This window comes from Cryptomeria japonica, chromosome 2 (genome assembly GCF_030272615.1).
Source record: "Cryptomeria japonica chromosome 2, Sugi_1.0, whole genome shotgun sequence".
NCBI lineage: Eukaryota > Viridiplantae > Streptophyta > Pinopsida > Cupressales > Cupressaceae > Cryptomeria > Cryptomeria japonica.
The window spans coordinates 571,829,440-571,852,134 of NC_081406.1; the positions used below are offsets into that span (position 1 = coordinate 571,829,440).

A 22,695-nucleotide genomic window follows, 5' to 3' on the forward strand; every position below is an offset into this window, starting at 1 on the left:
CTTCTCTTTGATTTCTCGTGATAATTCATAAAATTGGATCCAAAATGTAGAAAACAACTATCTGATCTCTGAGATTCTTGATTGTCTCTATTACTATATTGAAGTATTCTATAAATATCAGCCAGTCTTTTTAATTTCTCTTGATCTGTTCAGAATTTAACATTTTTTTTATTAAATAAGAACATAACTTAGAAGATATGTTTTTGATATTGCAGATCTATGCTGTCTCGATTACCATTCGTATTGTGGTAAGCACCACTCTATAACCAGGCTCTTAGCTTTGATTATTTGAAATAAAGGGCAACTTTTTATCAACTTTCACGGACTACATAAGTATCCATTTACAGTTTTAACCATAACAAAGTTACAGTTAACTTGTTTTTCTATCATACTGTCCTGAATTATATGAATAGATCTCACTTCTACTTCATAATAACATGAACAATGTAGACTTACAATACATTGCATGTTTGACGGATACAGCTTGGCTTCATGCTCATCGCTCTTATCTGGAAGTTTGATTTCTCTCCTTTTATGGTTTTGATCATTGCCATTCTTAACGATGGTAACTCCAAAATCCTGTTACCAATACTTTTGAAAGCTGTTAGAAATAATCTGCAATTCATATGCTTATATATTTTCATTTTGGGTATGTCTTTACTTAGGTACAATTATGACCATATCAAAGGATCGTGTTAAGCCATCTCCTATGCCTGATAGCTGGAAGTTGAAGGAAATATTTTCAACAGGTGTTGTTTTGGGCACTTACCTTGCAGCAATGACAGTTATATTTTTCTGGGGTGCTCACAAGACAGATTTTTTTCAGGTAACAATCTTCTAACGTAATGCAACTGGGTGATGTTTAAGTTCAGCTATAATCAAGTAATTTTTTCAAGCTTTAAATGAAATAAAAATTTACTAACAACTATGTAGAGTCATTTATTTCTGTTTCTTTTATTTAAGATTGTTTTTTCATCATTTGTTTCTCACAAAGTCTGTTTTGGGTTTAAGACCTGTTTCTTTATAGGTTTTTGTTTCTTGTCATTGTTTATGTTTTATCTTGATGTACAAGGTTTTGAAGTCTTTTCAAAATCCTCTTTCAATTCTTAACTCCATTCACAAGCATTTATCAAATAAAAAATTGTGTAGACTCACTTTATGCAATTTTTGTATCTCCTTGATGACTCTTCTGGTTCCAAACATCTATTTGTATCTCTTTCTGTACGTATAAGCTTAAACAACACAATTTAAATTTTGATTTGTTTAGTGTCTCATCGAAAATTTTATTAATAGGTGAGTTCTACTGAAAAAGTTAGTGTGATTTCAGATAAACCTCCTAAACAAATAAAAAACTTAAGAATGTGTTATTTAAACTAAAATCTCTTTAGACAATTATATCAAAAATAAATGTTTGATCTCACAAAGAGATTTGCATTGCAGAACAAATTTGGTGTTCGGCCAATAAGAGATAGCAGGGATGAATTAACGGCTGCATTGTACTTGCAAGTGAGCATTGTGAGTCAGGCCCTTATCTTCGTCACTCGATCTCGCAGTTGGTCATATGTAGAGAGGCCTGGCCTTTTACTTCTCTCTGCATTCGTAATAGCTCAACTGGTATGTAACTTGCTGCGTGTGGTTTCTGGATTTCAATTGTGTATTTCTATTTAGTATGTAAGTTTCACACATTTTTCATAGTGGTACATCTTTTTCGAATAAACTGTTAATTCAAAATTATTGAGGCTTTTATAGTTGTAAATATTATAATAGTGTGCCAGAAATTTCCTTCAACCCATTTTTCCAATCTTCCCAATCTTCTAAGTTGGTACTTTTAGTTTTTAAAAAAGACCTTATTAGAAATAGTATTTCAACCTGTAAAAGTTAAAATTAAATGGACTTCGGGGATGGGAGACAAAAGGAAAAAGTTTTAGGGACGAATTTAAGAGACGGGGGAATTGGACCTGGGGAGGGGAAACGTGTTTCCGTGGAACACTAAAAACAAAAACTCAAAGAATCAAATTTTATGATGATAACATCTAAATTTATTTATCCTTTTGCCTTTTGAAGTTGTTCCTTGTTGCATAAGCTCTTCCTAGATTATTGTATGGAAAAATATAATCATGGAAGAAACAAAACCTGTTAGCAAAGTTCAATTGGGGTCTCTAAGCTTCCTAATGTGCTACTTTTTTTGAATTATTCCTTTGAATGAAGAGGAATAATATTTCAGGATTAGTTCAAACTAGTCTAACAATTTCAGGATTAGTTCAAACTAGTCTAACAACTATTTATTTTAAGCCTCTATTTATTTTTTATAAATTTCCTACCATGAGCCATTACCATTGCGGCCAGTTTTGTAAGCATACTAGAGGTGGCTAACGTTTATATTTGTTACTATGACTTATTACTGCATGAGATTGTTTTTTTATTTATTTTTAAATTATTAATATAATAATTAACATTTAAAATTAACGGTGAAATTATTATTATTATTTTTTAAGAGTTCAATAACAGCTATTACGAGGCTGCACCTTGATATTAATCAAAAACCAATTTTACATTCTGTTATCGTGGTCTCAAGGCAATAAGCCACAAACTAACATAATATCACCTCCTGACATAAAGTCTGAAACCCCCTAAACATAGCAAAAAAGTAACCCACCCATTACCAGGTGATAGAAGCAAAACAAAAGGTCATCCAGTCCAAACTGGAGACAAAGTGGAGATAGGCCCACTATAGAATTAGGAGACTGCTCCATTTTTATAGTGGGAGAGAAGCTGCATCTTAAATATAATCTCATGTTTCTTCCTTTTTCTTTGAACCATTGCACATGTTTCTCTTGGAGCCCCAACACTAAGGCACTCCTCAGGTAGGGATCCATCGGCCATCCCTGAAGACTCAACCCTTTCAACAAGAGGCACCATTCCTGATATCTCATTCTTCTTTATCAGTATCTTGCTTGAATCCCCAACGGACTTGCCACTATTGCATCCCATCCCAAAGTAAACTACCTTCCCCATATTGGATAATGCATTACTGGGATCTGCCTCCAACATCACAGTTGGATGTTTTGGGATCCACCTCAATGGTCTCTTCTTCCATAAGCGGCTCGTCCTTTTCCACATAATAATGATGTGGGGAGACTTCCTTCCACCATGTAGCCTAATTGTTTATTCTTTGTTCGGAACAATGGGCAACAACATGTCCAGCATCGAAGCATTTGCGGCATCGAAAGGGGATACCTTTGTAGTCAATAGCTTGAGTCCAAAACCCTTTTTTTTGTTTTTAGTGATATCTCAACAAAAAGATCTTTAGAGATGTCAATATCCACCACCAAAATGCAAGCATATGTTGTGTGAGAAAAATTTGTGGATCCCTCATCAACCCATAAAAACTTTCCCAGTGAATTGCCAATTGCTTTGAAGTAGGAATCAAACCAAATTTGAAGAGGAAGGTTTGGAAGCCTTACCCAAGTCGAAATCACAAAGAAAGATTCCGAAAATGGATCAAAAGTAGGGTGCCAAGGTTTCAACATGAACAAATGTTTCTCACAATCCCACTAGTAATTACAAATCATGGAGCGATGATCCTCTATATTGTTAAAGGTCACAATGAACCCTGCACACGAGGGTAGATCTACAAATTGTTAAGTTTTATGATCAGATTAGATAACACAATAATTCACACAAATGCACAGATACTATCCTGGGAAAAACCTTCCTCTTGAAGGTGAAAAAACCCAACAACGAAATATGTCTTTATTATCTCAATTATGTCAAGAGACTTTGCAAAGAATTTGCTTCTCTCTTGAAGCTATATATGTATGGTAACAATTCAATATAGAGAATATGCGATTTACAATAAAGAATTGGAATTCCTTAGTTGATGCTCAACCTGCTGTAGATAGTCTTCTATCTGCTGTAGAATATCAACGAACTATTGTAGAATGAATGTACTTCAATATGCTAGATGTGTGTATAGTTCGATGCCTTTGAGAGAGGGATACAAAACTTCATATATACCTGATCAGATGTGCCTTCAACCAACACAACTCCTCCAATGGTCGGCTTCTAATCAACATATCTCATGAATGGAGATCGGTTATAATATAACTATGCATCGGTTATATTAACTCGTCTCTTAAAGGTTGGCAGGACTTATACAAAATCGACACGTTAAGGAATGATTACATATTGATATATGCAAATTGTGTTTGCTTACTTAACCATTTTAATATTCAAACGATATAACTAAATTGTTTAAGGCCGATAGGCCAATTAGGAAATTTAGTTATCTATGTTGGCCCTGAAGGATACTGACCGAAGCTATCCTTCAACACTCCCACTTACCTAGGGAGGAATCCTTCTTGATAACTGAGTCACATAGTTACATTCACCATGGCTACTCCTAGAAAGTAAATATGCATAAGTGCAAAGTCATGACATCCACCATACCTACTTGCAGAGGGTGGATCCACCATACCTACTCGCAGAGGGTGGAACAAGGGCTGACAGAGAAGAATGTACAACAAGGGCTGATACCTCAAACTTCTTTCACAGAGAAGAATGCATAACAAGAGCTTGCACCTCAAACTTCTCTCACAGAGAAGAATGCATTATAATACATATCAAGTAATCATTGATGCTAAGACTCCCTCTCAGCAAGGGCTTCATTTTCCACAATTCCAAGCTTGTCTCGAAAATGCACAAATTTTACTTTCGCAAGAGGCTTGGTGAAAATGTCATCCGTCAATTCCTCAGTACAAATGTATCTCAACTGAACAACATTTCTTTGTACCATATCTCTGATATAGTGGTACTGAATCTCTGCATGCTTTGTTCTGTCATGAAATACTAGATTGATTGAAAGTTTCACAAAACTTTGGTTATCACAATGTATGGTAGTGGGCTCCAATGTTTGTCCAAACAATCCTGTAAGAAGCTTACGAAGCCATACTGCTTCGTGAGTTGCCACACATGCTGCAATGTATTTTGCCTCTGCAGTGCTTAGACCTAATGAAGACTGCTTCTTGCTACACCAGGAAATCATAGCAAATCCCAAGCTAAAACAACAATGAGAGGTTCTCTTTCGATCAGTAACACTCCCTGCCCAATCGGAATCAGAATATCCTTCAAGAATCAGGTCCATACTGAAAAGTATTTCAAGCCATATCCAACTGTGCCACACAAGTATCTCAAGATATGCTTGACTGCAACTAGATGTATCTGTCTAGGTTCACTCATGAATTGGCCAAGTGCACTCACCGCATAACAAATATCTAGTCTAGTGTTAACTAGATACATCAGGGACCCAATCAATTGCCTGTACATAGTAGGGTCCACAAGATCTGAACTAGTTGCAGCTTCCCTTAATTTCTTTAAGTTAGTTTCCATTGGTGTGGACATAGATTTACAATCTGTCATTCCAAATCTCTTCAAGATATCGATGGTGTATTTTCCTTGACTTAGGATAATCCCATTGAGCCTCTACCAAACTTCCAACCCTAGAAAGAAGTGCATGAGTCCTAAGTCCTTCATCTTGAATTCAGAAGTCAACTCCTTACATCTATCAATGAGATGATCTTCTTTGGTAACAAATAGGTCATCAACATAAAGTACCAAGATCAACATATCACCATTGAATACCTTGAAGTAATGGTTTGGATTAGCATCATTCTTGCAGAAACCCAAACCCACTAAGTATCTGTCAATTCTTTCATACCAAGCCCGAGGAGTCTATTTAAGACCATATAGGACTTTCTTCAATTTACACACATGAGACTCTTTCCCATGAATCACGAACCCATCAGGTTGCTCGATGTAGACTTCTTCTTTAATCACACCCCATTGAGAAAGGCAATCTTCACATCCATCTGATGCAACTTCTACCCCTTAGTTGCTGCAATGGCAATGATGGTTTTAATGGAAGTATAGCAAGCAATAGGAGCAAATGTTTCTTTGTAGTCTATTCCCTCTTGTTGAGAGAAGCCATGAGCCACAAATCTAGCCTTGTACTTTTCAATGCTGCCATCAGCTGCATGTTTTATCTTGTACAACCACTTGGAAGATACAACAAACTTCCCTTTTGGTCTAGGCACAATATCCCATACATTGTTCTTGAGAATGGATTGATACTCCTCATCCATTGCATCTTTCCAAACTTGTTGTTTTGCGGCTTCCTCTACACTAGAAGGTTCAAACTCAATAAGATTACACACATTAATGCAACATAACCGGAAAATCTTTGAGGTCTTTTGCTTTCTTTGAATGCTCCTCTAGGAGTGGCAAACGGTTCTGCTTCTGCATATTGTTTCACGCCCAAAGAGGTCTCTTTCGAGACACAACAATATCTCTAGGCCCATCAGTGGGATCCAAAGGTTCGATTGGGTCATTACTCATATCAGGTTTTGTAGTCTTCCTCTGAATCTCAGGAGCATGATCAACATCCTTGTCTTGAGGAGTCTCATCATCTATCTCCATGCACGAGCCCTTTGATTTCCTGAATGTAACATCTTCCTCAAATGTGACATCCCTGCTAACTTCTATTTGCTTCTGACCAAGAATGTAAATACGATAAGCTTTGGAGGTTTCATTGTGGCCCCCAAATATTCCTCTCTTGCGAGAAGGCTCCAACTTGGTTCTCTTGTCCTTGGGAATATGAACATACATAGGACAACCAAATATTATCAGGTAGCTGATATCAGGCTTGATACCTGAGAAGGCTTCTTCAGGAGTCATATTTTGTAATATCCGATGAGGATATCTATTCTGAACATATACTGTTGTTCTAGAGGCTTCCGCCCATAGAAAAATCTGAAAGTCTTGATCATGAATCATAGCTTTTGTAGCTTCAACAATAGATCTGTTCTTCCTTTCAGCAACCCCATTTTGTTGAGGGTTGTAAGGAACACAAAACTCCCTCTTGATCCCTGCCTCAATATAGAAATCACGAAAGCTACCTGAGGTGTACTCATCTCCATTATCAAACCTTAAAATTTTAATTTTATTTCCAGATAAATTTTCTACAAGAGCTTTAAACTCTTTAAACCTACCTAGGACTTCATCAAACTCTTTAGACCTTAAGAAATAAATCCAAGTCTTCGTAGAGTAGTCATCTATAAAGTTACATAATACAAACATCCACTTAGGGATGGAATTGACATTGGACCACATAAATCTGAATGTACAAGATCTAGTATTTCTTTAGACCTACTTTCACTACTATGAAAAGGACTTTTAATATTTTTGCCCATAGTACAACCTTTACAAGTACCATCATTTACATGAATGAGTTTAGGAATACCTTTTACCATCTTCTCCAATGATGGAAGAACCCTGAAGTGAAGATGTCCAAGTCTTCTATGCCAGAGTTTGCTGGAACTAGAAGAATCATGAATAAGAGCTTGAACAGGGAGAATGGAGAGTTTGTATTAACTCTCATGTCGATTTCCGATCACACGAGTAGGCTTGATGCTAGAGTTCTTAGGCCAAGCAAGAACTCTTCCTTCAGAAAATGCAATTTGATAGCCCTTATCCTCCAAGGTTGAAATAGACACAAGGTTTCTCTTGATCCCTGGCATGAACAATTCATCACTTAGGTGTAGAGAAACTCCAGATTCAAGGTTTAGAGATGTAGCACCAACTCCTCTTACAACATAGCATGCATCATTCCCAATAATAACTTGGAGATGTGACTCTTTCTTCACTAGATCAGAAAAGGTGCTCTCGGTGACCGATGATATGTCGAGAGGCTCCACTATCAATCAACCATGTATCATTGTCCATAGGAACATTGCTTGATAGTGGTGATATGAAAAGAAAACCATTTGAGTTATCTTCAACCTCTTCCTGAGATGAGACTTCATTGATGTTTGCTCCTTGATGATTAGGTCTTGTCAAACTATCCTTTGCAAAGTGACCAAACTTGTCACACCTAAAACACTGGACGCGAGAGAGATCTTTCTTCCTCTTCCTAGAATTAGGGTAGAATCTGATTTGAAATCTCTATTCTTTTTGAAGTTGCCCTTCTTCCAATACTTGCGTTTTTTGGTAGATTGAGTGGCAAGAACATGAGTTTCTTCATTTTGAGAACTCTTGATAATTCCTCTAGTAGTCAATCTTGATTCATCTTGAATACAATCTACATGGACTCGATCAAACTTAAGTAATTTGGATCTTCCACTTATGCTTCGGATAAATGGCTCCCATGAATGAGGTAGACCATTCAAGGCTAGCAAGACGAGGTCTTTATCAATCACTTGATCCCCAATTGCGCTTAGTTGATCTCTCAATTCTAAAATTTTCATGAAGTAAGTGATGGCTGAATCTCCTTTTGCCATCTTCACTTGGTGGAGCTGCTGCCTCAGGGCAAGAGCCCTATTCACGTTGTTAATATCATATAAATCTTCCAAGGTTTTGAACATATCTCTTGCAGTTGTCATCTTGGATATGCGAGGCACCAAGTGATCCCTTACGGAGTCAATTAATATCTTCTTTTCTTTGACGACATTTTTCTTGAATTGAAGCTTCTCCTCATGATCTTCAGGTTCGGATAAATCCTTTTCCTCCACGAATTGAAGAAGACCATTTTCTTCAAGAGCAATGAGCCCTCTAAACTTCCATGAGGTGAAGTTAGATGTGCCTTCAAGCCTATCTTTGACTTTAAGACCATTCACCATTTTCGAGACTTAGAGATACTACTCAAAGGAGAGAGAGAGGAGAGAATACTTAGAAGTTGTAGAGAATTTGATCACGATCTTCTTTCACCATGGCTCTGATACCATGTTAAGTTTTATGATCATATTAGATAACACAATAATTCACACAAATGCATAGATATTATCCTGGGAAAAACCTTCCTCTTGAAGGTGAAAAAACTGAGCAATGAAATATGTCTTTATTATCTGAATCATGTCAAGAGACTTTACAAAGAATTTGCTTCACTCTGAAGCTATATATGTATGGTAACAATTCAATATAGAGAATATACGATCTCCTATAGAGAATATACGATCAACAATAAAGAATCGGAATTCCTTAGTTGATGCTCAACCTGTTGTAGATAGTCTTCTCTCTGCTGTAGAATATCAACGAACTGTTGTAGAATGAATGTACTTCGATCTGCTAGATGTGTGTATAATTCGATGTCTTTGAGAGAGGGATACAAAACTTCATATATACCCGATCAGATGTGCCTTCAACCAACACAACTCCTCCAAGGGTTGACTTCTAATCAACACGTCTCATGAATGGAGATCGGTTATAATATAATTATGCATTGGTTATATTAACACGTCTCTTAAAGGTTGGCGAGATTTATACAAAATCAGCACATTAAGGAATGATTACATTATTGATATATGCAAATCATGTTTGCTTACTTAACCATTTTAATATTCAACCGATATAACTAAATTGTCTAAGGCCGATAGGCCAATTAGGCAATTTAGTTATCTATGTCGGCCCTGAAGGATACCGACCGAAGCTATCCATCAACACAAATTACATTGCATAATGGGCTTCCAAGTATTAGAAATCAACATATGTAGCTCTGCAAGACTCAACCACAACCCACAAAATCTCCCAATCAGGCCATGCTTTGCAAAAAAAAAATCAACACTTTCATCAACCTCTTGTAAAATATCCTTCACAAACTCAATTTGGAGAGGGGTTTTAGCCCGCAGGAGAATCTGAGGCATTGCATTGTGTGCCCAGTCCTGCATAGGTGGATTCCCATCGAGTGATCCTTGAGATCTAACCTATTTAGGCCATGTTAGGGCCTAATGTGATTTGGATTAGTCACAAAAGAGTATGAAGTTTTATGCATGCCTATGAGTCCCTCATATCACAAATTTGGAAGCCCAAAATGAGCCAACCCTAGCACCAATACCAATATTCGATTGAGAGAGCTCAAAATATTTTCAAGAGCAACGAGAAGGAGGAGGTAGATAACTAGGAGTGGGAGGCCGAAAATCATTGCGTAGTCGCCCAATGTCTCGATGCTCTAGAGGTTTGCAAGAATCCCTAGCTAGAGGCTACGAAAGCGACATTAGAAGCTCAACCCTAGATAAAAATTTAAGCTAGGCAAAATTCAAATGCCCCACTTCACATCCCACAAGTTAATCAAGATACACAAGATCTGGGGGCCTTTCAATTATTGACACAATAGAGAGTAACTCTGCGAGGTTTGAACCTTGGTTTTAGTCACTACAAGCAAGAAGTTCCATCTTTTTACCAAATGGTCACTCTTGGGTGAAATCTTTATTATTGCTATTAATGTATTTTGACTTAAATAATTTTTTATTATATATTAAAATTTTAATATTATCAATAATATTAAATTATTTTTAAAAAATAGTTTTGAAGTGGATTTTTTTTAGTTGTCATGTACATAATTTTGATGTATTTGATTTGGTATGTACACAATAATAAATACAATACTTTTAGTTTTAAATGATTTTTTTCCACCTAATTAAAAAAATTATCTTTTTAAAGGACATGTAAATCTCCTTTTGATTGAGTTGTCCTAAGCAAGAATTTTATTTTTAATGGTTAATCGTGTGAAAATGTCTATTTCCAATCAATGTGTTGCATTCCAAACCCAACTCCGCCATTATACATTGGATCAAATCATTTTACCAAAATGATTGTGGATTTATTGTATATTCCATCTATTTTTTATTTTTTCAAAACTATGCCCAATAAACTTTTTAATGTGATTGGTGACGTTGGCATGACAAGCCCTCCAGCTCCACATGAACATTTTTTAACCAGAGCTATGAACCGGTGAGGCCACAAATAGGGGACCTCATCCCCAAACTTCACTTGATCAAACTTGCGAGCTCAATGACCCAACGAAAGCACAAGGTATGCGATCTCAATGGCCCAACAAGGATTTGAACCTTGGTGGTTGCTTCACCAACAAAGTGTTTTAACTGCGATACTACATGTCTGAAGACTACTCCATCCATATTCTAACTCATAAGAAAATTTATCTATTTTACCATTCATTAGGCATGTTTATTTTGCAAGATCTCCAATAATTCCAAGGGGTTGAGCTTTATTGGTTAAAGCATCAAGTTCTTATTGCAAAGAGCCAAGTTCAAATCCCAAAGGGACATCTAATGTGGAGGTGGTTTTTAAATAAGTGGATTTTTAAGTTGTGACTCTTGGTCTTCAATAGGTGGTTGCTAGTGTGGTTGCTCAAAAGGAGTTGGTACCAAGTGTCATTGTTGTGCTCACAAGAGCTTGTATCAGTTTCATGTTGATGCTCCTATTGTAATGCCCCCTATTTGACTCACCTTATATTTTTGCTCACAAGAGATTAGTGTATCATGGTTCAGGTTTGATCTGATTGGTTAATGAGAACTCTTGCTATGCTTACATGTACCCATCAAATGAAACCTTCTCCACTTATATCTTCCAATGTGAGGGAGGGGCACACCTCTTCATCATGTCCACCCTTTGTAATGGTAACAACCTTTCACAATCACCACCCTTTGAAAGAGTCACAACCTTTCATCATTTATGCCCATTGAAAGAGTCACAACCTTCCATAATTATATCCTTTGAAATAGTCACAACCTTTCATAATTTCCACCCTCCTTTGGAAGAGTCACTTCCTTATTTATGTCCCATTCCTTCTTTATTCCATTGATTCTTCCTTGATTTACATGCTCCATTCTTTCCTCTCCTTCTCCCTCACAAATGAGGTTCTCTTCTCCCTTTTATATCTCATGTTCGAGGGAGTCACAACTTTTCATTTCAGACATTTTGACCACTCATTAACTAAATTAAATTTTGATTATATTTAATTTTATTCTTTTATATTTTAATTTAATTTTTTTTTATTCTTTTGTATTTTAATTTTATTATTAAATCCTATTTCAAAGTGGGGACATCACATGTATGAACAAAATATTTTATTAAAAGTAATCCAACTTCCAGAAGCTCTATTTAGATAATTCTCTCCTTAATTAATCTAAACCAGATAGGTTGTTGAAATACTTCCTTAAAACTTAAAAGCTTAAGATAACATTGAACATCTTTGTGGAAGATACTTCTTAACATTAAGAATTGAGAACATGCCTTGCTTCTATAATTTTTCACAAATAGTTGCGCATTTCTAAATGGGTGATCCATTCCTCTAATAGTTAATTCTGGGGAAATGTTGTTTGGCCCACTAGTCAAATAAGGTCTAGGATAAGAATATTACATCATAGGCTATTAGGAGGCTTGCATCATCTCTAATAGAATGTTGTTGTGATTGCCTTTGTAAGACATAAGCCTTCATAAATTTTAGGCTAGAAAATTGAATTCCTTTCACAAGGCACCTCTTCTTTGCCACTACATCCTACCCAAATACATTTGTGCTGCATATCGTTTCTATTTATTTAAAATAGACTCGAGTTTCCATTTTTAGGAACATATATATCATGAAACGTGACAAAATAGACATCACCAAGGTCACTATGGTATCTATTACTCCAATACTTCAATTTTTTCCTGATTAGACAACCTCCTAAAATTTTGCATAGAATTTTATGAGGGGTTAGTTGGTCATGGATCATGATTTGGCTATTCTCTCTCTTCCCCATATGTGTGTAATAATTGAAAGATTGGAGAAATACATTATTATATTCTCCACAAGGAATTAACTTGATTATGTGGCTCACTATTGGTTCTTTCTTTCTCTTTTCTCCATGTGTTTAAAGCAGTGGAAAGAATGTAGAAATATGTTATTACATGTTTGTAGAAATATATATATATATATATGGGGATAAGTGCTATCCTTATGGGGATAGCTCCCTATATTGCTCCAAAAAGTTGTACATATAATATCCATACTGATTACAATACTAGCCTAATAGATCAACTACTACTTAAAAAACTAGGACCAACTAAATTAACTGCCTTATACCTATTTAGACCTGACACATACAAAACCGTTATTATACAATACCCCTTACACATTCCTCAGAAAATGCAACACTTGCAATATCAGTTCGCCTAGGTTGAAAAGAGTGTCTGAAGATGCCTCTGTCAGCCACCAGTCATTTGCCTCCTTCAACTGTCTAAATGCAATCAAATCTCCATTCATAACCCCATCTCTGAAGGTCGACCAAGTTGTCTTGACAAAATTCCTCTTCCGACGCTTCTCCTCCCTCCGCTCCCTATCCTCTCTCTTCTCCTTACTGTCCACCATATTCTAAGCATCAACGTACTCCTCATCATCTATTTGATCTCCATCCTCTTCTGTCTCTTCTTCTGAGTCTGAGGACATATAGTTATCAAGATTGAAATAAATTTTGAGAATACTTTCCTTAACTTCGTTCTACATCTCACATAGAGCTTCTGCCACCACATCCCCATAGGCTTCATTCACAAAGTCTCCCACAATCTCGATGCAACTCTCCTTGGATTCCAGAATGTCCACAATCGATGCTAATACAACCTCGTAGATGAAGCCATCACACCAATGTCTTTCGAAATTCAAGGAAATATCCACCATTTCCAAAATAGCCTCATAGATCTCATCCTCTGCATTAAAAAGTGTAATGCATTGATGCTCAATAGTCTCTGCACAATTCCTGCACGCAATCCCTATAAATGGAGCCATCCTATGAACCTTATAACTATAGAGATGGTTTTCCCTAAACAACCTCTATCTTAATATAGTAGTCTGTTGCTTCTAGAATCTGGTGGAGAAATAGATTATTATATTCTCCACAAATAATTAACTTGATTATGTCTCTCTTTCTCCTTTCTCTATGTGTCTAAGTTAGTGGAAATGGAAAGATTGAATAAATACATTATTACATTATTTTGTATTGCATCTTGTGGATCCATCCTTACCATTCATCCAAAACACTAAAAACTCATTTAGTTTAGGCCTTGTTATGCCATTTGCATGCTATGGAAAAATTAAATTTATGTTAAATTGCTTCAATCATATTTCTTTAAAGTATTTTGTTTAGATATGTCCTTGTTATTCTATTTTGGGATAAGGAAAAGATATATATATATATATATATATATATATAGGCCTCCTTTAGTCATTTGGTTTTAGAGTATTTTTTCACCTTATCTCCTCTGAAAACTATAATTATTCAAATTGATTTAATAATTGGGATTATTATATGGGTTGATCCTTCAGTTGGCTGACTCTTTCTTTTTATTGGTGAACAGTCGAGGCCAAGAATTTTATTAATTTTAAAGTATTACATATCCGTTCGTGTGGACACCGGTAGGAAAGAACGGATAAGAAAACATCCTGTCTTGCCCGGGGCTTATTCAACCCTTAACCTTACATCTCGTTTAGCACGAGAGAGTACAAAAATCCTATCAACTACAAATACATTAGGGAGAGATCCATTAAAATGTTGGATCCTCAATTAAACAAATTACATTTTGAGCTTGATTGCTACAGTTAATACATAGCAAACCATTTTACAAAGGCCTGATTACAATTACATAATAAAAGACCAATATTCAGATCATTCTGGGAAAGGAGAGCAACATCCAAATGTGGCCTATTAGTAACATCTCTGCCAGCCACTCATTATTGTTCCACTTCATATCAAACCTATAGGCAAAAATATGGAAAGAAACCTTGCTTCCTGCACGAGCATTGTTAGAGTATCATTCTAAAATGTAAGAAAAGCTTACTAAAAACCATGACATTACCATACAAATGGAAGTCCAATGTACTGCTAACCCAAATCATGGGCTATAAATTCCATTCTTTGATGGGTGAATAGACAAAATCAGATAAGAAGCCCAATTCGATAAAGTCTATAGACCGACAATCAATAGAAGCTTCCAACCAAAGCCAAGCCAATGCAGAACCAAAAGAGAGCCAGTGGGGCAAAGGCATATTAACATATAATGCTAGAGAAAGGAGGGCCGCCATATGTAGAAGATATATGAAGACATTATGGATTCCCAAACTAGCGGCATATCCAAATATGAATTAGCTCCATTGCCTCACACAAAAGCAAAAAGGATTAGAAGACCCAAAGCCTGTAGTAACTAAACGTAGTATACCAAGAAGAATAGACATCCAACAGAAATGAAATAAGTCAAACTGAAATACCACAACTAACCAATCGGCCTAAATGTTAAAGGCCCGCATATTCATCCAATGTATGTATGTATGTATGTATGTATGTATGTATACATACATACATATATATGTGTGTGTGTGTACCATTAAATGGATATATATAACTATCTATATATGGAGATAATAATCTTTGTGAAAAATAATCAGTACATATATATTTTTTCCTCCAAGTTTAAAAGACTGAGGGGGGATCCAAATCAGAATGGGTCAATGAAAGGAGCAACCTCCCCTAAGGGGAGGCCCATCTAGACCTATAGCTTGATAATGCTTATATGAGCAAGGATCAATAGACTTAGACCTTAAGTGACAATCAGATAGGGTTAGAAGTACTAACCTCTGGTGAGATAGCAATATCTTCCATCGGGATCTCAAATAGTTGAGTTTTAATGTTTAAGAGAGTCTTCCTATCTGCCCCATGGTTAGCCAATAGATCCGGCCAAGAGTTACCTTCTCTATAGATATGATTGAACGTCACTTTTGTAAAGGATAGGATGTTGCTGAGAACTTTAGATAATAATGAATTTAATTTTCAATTTGGCATAGAGCCTTGTCTCAGGGTATTTATGATTATGGCAAAGTCCCCTTCAATATTAAGTTTGCTAATATTCAATATCCTCCATATTTTGATTCCCTCCACAAGTGCCATTAGTTGTGCCTCATTATTAAGTAGTTGCGCAAATGATTTTGCCTCATCACCATTACTCTGGCCGTATAACATAGTGTCATCAACGAATTGCTGATGGGTGGTAGGATCCAGACCACTGGTAATTCTAATGTCCCATAGAGTGTTGAGCTCTCTTGCTCTTGTAATGGACATGCCTAGAGACTCTGCCATTAAGATGAATAAAAGGGGTGAGATTGGATCACCCTAGCGAAGTCCTCTAGGAATGTTAAAGAATCCCTCTCGTGATCCATTAACAAGGATGGATATTCTGAGGGTAGAGATACATTCATAGATTAGGTTAATCCACTATTTGTCAAATCCAAAGGCTTCTAAACATTTGCACAAAAAGTGCCAATCTATCTTATCATAGTCTTTCCTAATGTCTAGCTTGATTAGCATGCCGGGATTTTTATTTTGTTGTATTGAGTATATGGTTTCTTGAGCAATTATGACTCCATCATAAATGGACCGACCGGGAACAAAGCTAGTCCGTTCTTCACTAATAAGGAGGGGGGGCAATTTTTGTAATCAATTAGCGAGGATCTTTGTCATTAATTTGTAGAGGGTGTTGCAAAGTGCAATAGGGCGATAATCCTCATATCCCTCAGCTTTGTCTTTTTTCCCGATTAGGGAGATAAAGGTATTATTGATTTCTTTAAGTATGCATCCTCAGTTTCTAATTCCCTCGAAGGCTTCCGTGACTTCATACCCTATGAAATGCCAACAATTATGGAAGAAAGCAGCTGGAAAGCCATCCGGGCCAAGAGCTTTATCCGAGTTCATCTACATCAGGGCAAATTCAATTTCAGCTTTAGTGAATTTAGCATGTAACACTCTATTGTGATCTTTAGAGATAAGTTTTGGTATATTGTTAATAATCTCATTCCTAGAGGTTAAATTTGAGCCGCCCCAGTTATTGAGGATATCTTCAAAATATCCCACTGCCTCGACATCTATAAACTTAGGATCTTCAACAAAGTTACTAGACCTAGTTTTAATTTTGGTTATTTTGTTTATTGATCTCCTATGTTTAGTGTTGTTGTGGAAGAATTTAGTATTTTTGTCCCCAACATCTAGCCATGATTCCCTTGAATTTTGTTTCCAGTAGATTTCCTCCTTAGCCAACACATCAACGTAGTCAACTAGAAGTTATTTTTCCCTATAGTAAAGGAGGCCATTCATGCCATGTGAAATGACATCTCTATTGATTTCTTCTAAAGCATTTTCGAGTGAAACTTTCTTTTTAAATATATCTCCAAAATGAGTTCTACTCCAGATAATTAAGTTATTTTTAATTTTCTTGAGTTTGCTAACTAATTTAAAAGGTTTTGAACCCGAGACCTCTATCCCTGACCACCATTGTTCAATTAAATTGATAATATTTTCCTCTTTTAACCACATTAATTCAAACTTGAAGGGGCACTTAGTGGGTTGTTGATCTTCAAAGACAGTAAGTTGAATTGGGAACTGATCAAACCCTGAGATGGGGAGGGTATCTGCAAAGAAAATGTATGGGAGGTCACTCAGCCCCCCTTTAAAAAAGATTCTATCTAATTTTTCAGCAATGTTGCAAAAACCTAATCTTCAGTTGTTCCAAGTGAAGGAGTCTTTTGTAGTTTTGATTTTCAAAAGGTTATTACTATGGACCCACTGTTTGAAGTCCAGACAAGCTTGGGAGACCAATTTCTTACCACTCCATTTTTCCTTGGGATCCAAGATGGCATTAAAGTCTCCACCAATGATGCAATTCTGATTTGGCCATGTTTGGAGGAAAAGATCAGTTTCCTCCCAAACCCTGCATTTATCCCTATTATGCGTAGGTCCATAGATATTAAAAAGAAGAAACTTCACATTGCTCTTAATCCCTTGGACCCAACCACACATCCAGTTTCTCATTAGAATATTGGTAGTGAAGGAGACCCTCCTAGGATCCCAGATTACCCCAATGCCCCCAGAGCCACCATTCGCGGGAAACCCAACCATTTCCCCAACACCCAGTTTCTTTTTTAATGTTGTTAATTAATTATTGTCAAGTTTAGTTTCTTGGATCATAATAATTTCTGGATTGATATTAGTCATGCAAAGTTTAACTAACAGTTGCTTGTTAGGGGCATGCAAGCACCTAACATTCCATGTTAGGAGCCTCATGGCGTCTTGAGAAGGACCTTCCCCTTCCCAACATTAAATAAAGATGTCATCTTAATATGTCCTGCAGCCTCCCCAGTCCCCAGCCTTGGCCCATAATTCAGCTAGGGTTTTCCTTCCCTTTTTCCTAAAGGATTTAGCACAATCCGAGGAGTCAGGACCAACCTTAGTTTCAACAATGCCAAGGATGTCATCCTAGTGGGTGTTATCCACCCTATCCATGTTAGCAAGTGTATTATTCATCTCGACAGTATTTACTGAATTGAATTCAATTTTTTTTGCAATCATTAAGTGTTTTTGCAGAGCAAGTTCTTCCTCATCCGCAATTTCATCTATGAATTGCTCAATAAGGTCACTGACTACCTCATTGCCAATATATTCAAGAATAATTATGTTTTCCTTCTCCATTCTCTCAGAGGACTTATATTGATCCAAGCTTTTGTTAGATCTGTTAGAGTTAGAGCCAGGCGATGCACAGGCAGAGGCCGAAGCATAGGGAGCTTCCGACCCAGAGCAATTGACAAACAAATCCCTATTACCTGTCGGATCGAGAAGGACATAATTGGGGGAACAAGGAGACTGGTTATGGGGGAGCAAATCCGGTTCACTTTGAAGTGTTGAGCCTAGGGTCTTAAGGCCATAAGGGGGGGGGGGATAGCAAGATCATCTACCTTTTTAGTGGGGACCGAATGAAGGGTGTTGGGGAAAGGCAGATTTGAATCAAAAGGGTCAGATTGGGAATTAATCTGAGGGGAATTAGGCAGGGGATGGTTGGAGGTTTGAGCTAGACCAGCAAGAAAAGGGGGTGAAAAATGGGGGGTTGGCAGGTTTGGGGGGATGGTGGGGGAGGCAGCTCGGGTTGGCAGAGGGACCAGTTTGGGGTTGAGGGATGGCATGCCATTTTCAACAATCTTACCTTCCTCGATATCCAGCTTGGAGTGAGCATTATTAATCTCAGGAGTATCAATAGGGGATGCTTGACCCCCAGGTTTATCAGATATGAAGAAACCCCCACCATTGGGGTTGAAATTGATAGAGATATTTCCTATATGAGGAATAGAACAACTTCCAATCTCAGTTGGAGTATCCTATTTTTTAGGGCCCGTGTTAAAAATAACATATTTTGCCCTCATATTACCTCTGAAGATTTGAGGCTTAATTCTATATATTGAGTGATTTGTGATTAGCTTGATAGGTTTCAATGTTTGTGTGCTAAGTTTCAAATTAACCAAGATTTTCACATTAGATGAATCTAAAAAAAATTCTTCCATGCCTTCAAATCCATCGAGAAGATTACCAATTTTTATCAGATTATGGTTGTGGATTAATTCCATAGGTAAGTTTGGCAAATTTACCCACCTGGGCATAGTTTCATTCTCAAAATCTTTTGGGGAAAAGTTAGGTTTCCAATCCAAAAACTTAAAACAGTATCCATTAAAAAACCTAGGCTCACCATATAATAGTTGATTTTTAAGATCCACAATTATACAATAAATAAATAGGAATTCATCTTCCACCAAAGTGATACATACCTCACGGCCAAATTGTTGGTGTAAATAATTATTCATCTTGGATATTATTACACCTTACTTAGGTACATGCATTTCATAGTAGTTTGGGTATGAGACACTTGGGTGTTTGTGCCACATTGGGATAGTGTGTGTAGGAGAAATTCCACCTTTTATGGTGTTGATCTTGTTACTACTTTATCATATCCACTTATTGTGGAGTGATAATTTTACATTCAGTGGGCGATCCACCTCATGTGGAATATTATATTATTTCTCTTACCTACCCACACCTATTTCCTACCTACACTTGTTTCTTATTGAGCCACATGTGATGTTTGTGTGCTCACATATCCCTAAGCCTTGCCTATATAAGCAGGCTCATCTACATTGTTTGTACGGGCAATCAATCTATAACTTGTAATGATCCAGTTGATCATATTTTGCATCTTGATAGAATACAATTTATTCCTATCATCTATTTTGTCTCTCTTATTTGTGCTTTCCATTGCCTCTTGATCTTGGCAAAATCTCACACAAATGAATCCTTCAGCCATTGAATGACGCTATCAATAGATGCGTCGAGGCCACACCATTTGCCATATAAGCCTTTATATCTACATTTGTCCCATAAACCATTCGTACAAATGTTGCTAATGATTAGTGTTTGAAAATCCTCATATGAATGGGGACAATTATCTGTTCTAGGGAGAGTCTTGGAATCCCTCGCGGGGCTAGGGCATGAGAGCTATTTTTCTACACTAATGTTGCCCTGGAGAAATTCACCCGAATTATGGGCCCGAATCACCTGGGGCCGGGGGGGCGGGGAGGCGGGGAAGGAGCCAAAGGCAGACACAACGGATGCGGATGGGGGGAAACCCTAGGGCCTGAACCCAACTTAATGCAATTAGCGCCTGAGGCAAAATGAGGAATGTAATTTGTAATGGGGAGAACCCAAAGATGGTTTTTGCTAGACGAATCCCTGGGGCCTGTGGAGGAGGATATAGGTTTTCTCCTACGCTTTCGCAATGTCTGCTAGCCAGCGCTAACAAGCGACCTCCCGAAACTTAAATTGAAGGTGGAATTAGGGCTCGCTTGTCCCCACGACCATCCACCAGCTCTAATGATAGATGTAGAGCCAACAAAAATATTATTCGCAGGTACGTGAATAATAGGGTTGGATGGGGGGAAACTTGGAGCCCTAGCAGGTTGCAAATTAGTTCTATGCTCCTTCCATTTACGTTGGTCGACGGGGATGCGATTGGCACCGCTCGCGCATGGGGGTGGGAGGGAGAGGGCTTCAAACCGATTTGCAGAGCCCACCGATTTCATATGAGCCACCTTCGACTGGATCGCCACACGAGTCGATGTTCTTTTTCGACCCAGAGCCATTTTTTCATGTACAGTTGGCTGACTCTTCTTGTTTCTTTGGTTGAAAAACATAATCTTTTACTTACATCATACCTAGGTGTGCATATTATCAATGTGATTTATATCCTAACTTTTAATATTAGGTTTAAAAACCCAAGCTTTTGATGAAGAAATACACAATGACCCTACAAATTTGGAGTTTCCCATCTTCCATCAGTCTTTAAAGTAAGCATTTAGAGATTCATCTACTAACAACATGAGCTTATTTTTTAAAGGAGACTTCTATATTTGAGAAGAAAGGGGAATATATGTAGATAAACCACTATTTTTAACCTATTACTATTAAATGAAGGAGTTGGGTTTTTGTCCTTGGTAGAGGCAATGTTCTGATAAAGATAAAATGAATTTTGAAAGGGCCTCGAATCTTGTACAACAAGATAGGGTCAGTCCCATGCTAAGAAGTAGGAAAGACACCCACAACAATCTGTAACAACATGAAACACCAAGAGACACAACACTATGTCAAGACTCAAAGCCACAACACCCCACGTAGAGGGACCACAAAGCAGTTGTCCAAAAGCCAACATAGAACAAAACCATCACCAATTGTGGTTTAAAACACAAAATCTTTAGATGACTTTGTTTTGATTTATCTTTACAATGCATTTCAGAATCAAACCCCAAATGGATGGGATTAGAAAGGCCCCCCCGAACTCAAAGATGCGGATAAATTGTATTCCTTGTTGGCATGCCAATAGCCAAAAGTAGGAACACAAAGCATAGCCTCAACATAGATATTTCATTTCTCAAAGTGAAGTCTTTCTTGTACACAATAGGACAATCTCCATCACCCATTTCCAAACTATGGGTGAAAGGAACCTACATATTCTGAGAATTTTTGTGTCACCCAAAGAAAAACTACAGACTACAAAAGCATGTCTCGCCATGTGACAATTACAACACATCACAAGAGAACCCTCATAATCTATTTGTTGAACCCATTTGCGAAATTTTGAGGAAAGAGTGATTGAGGAAGAGAGTTGATTGTCAACCACATTGTTGACACAAAATCTAGCATACAAAAAGCACTTTCTAGATTTGGTCACCTCATCAACCATTATGGGATCACCCAAACATAAAAGCTAAGGTTGTCCACACTCATCCAAATTCTCCAATGGAAGGATAGGAAGTTTGACCAACATTGAATTTTTTTAAAGCCAATACCGTTGAGATCGAAACTTGGTTTCCACTTCACCAGGACAAGACACAATTTTCCAAAAAAGTAAGGACCACCCTTTTGGGTAAGAGAATGAGATGATGAAGAAGCCAGAAGAAAGAACGACAATCTCTAGCTCATCTTTTGTGTTCCATCTCCTCGCCCACAATCTGAAACTATATACATTAGATCTAGCCCCCAAAAACTTACACAAGAGAGCATTCATCCACTTGGCAGATTACTTATCTGTAATTTTGTCAGGAATATTAATGCTTCCTCCTTGTGAACACTGAAGAAGGAACAATGCTGAGAGGAGACATAGTATGCTAAGATTGCAAAGATATAAGACCAACCACAATGGTAGCCATAAGGATAGGGGGCACTTCTAAATGTCGATCCACAAAGATGTCGAAGTCCAACCCACCTAGATCTACCGCCATCAAGAGAGAAGGGGTCACAACAAGAGTAGCTAGAGGTAGTGAGCCCGAGGCCACACTAAGAGTAGCCATAGGTAGTGAGCCCCCATAAAAAAATGAACCCACCTCACACAACACATTCTTATTCAAAGAGAAAGGAGAGAGTATTAAGCCATTCTTAAAGCCTTGACCAGAGGAGCCAAAAGAGCTCAAAAAATCATCCTACAAAACTCTCGATAAATCGAGCGGGTGTGCAA

At 37.3% G+C, this 22,695-nt stretch overlaps 1 protein-coding gene across 2 annotated transcripts in view; it reads left to right on the forward strand.

Annotated features, from left to right (window-relative positions):
- Positions 1 to 22,695, forward strand: part of LOC131043545 (plasma membrane ATPase) — a 35,929-nt gene that overhangs the window by 9,597 nt on the left and 3,637 nt on the right. For both annotated transcript variants that reach the window (XM_057976758.2, XM_059216733.1), the window contains 4 exons: positions 216 to 248; positions 484 to 565; positions 666 to 826; positions 1,441 to 1,614. In XM_057976758.2, coding sequence (XP_057832741.2) covers positions 216 to 248; positions 484 to 565; positions 666 to 826; positions 1,441 to 1,614 — 450 coding nt within the window. The remainder of the gene's footprint in view (positions 1 to 215; positions 249 to 483; positions 566 to 665; positions 827 to 1,440; positions 1,615 to 22,695) is intronic.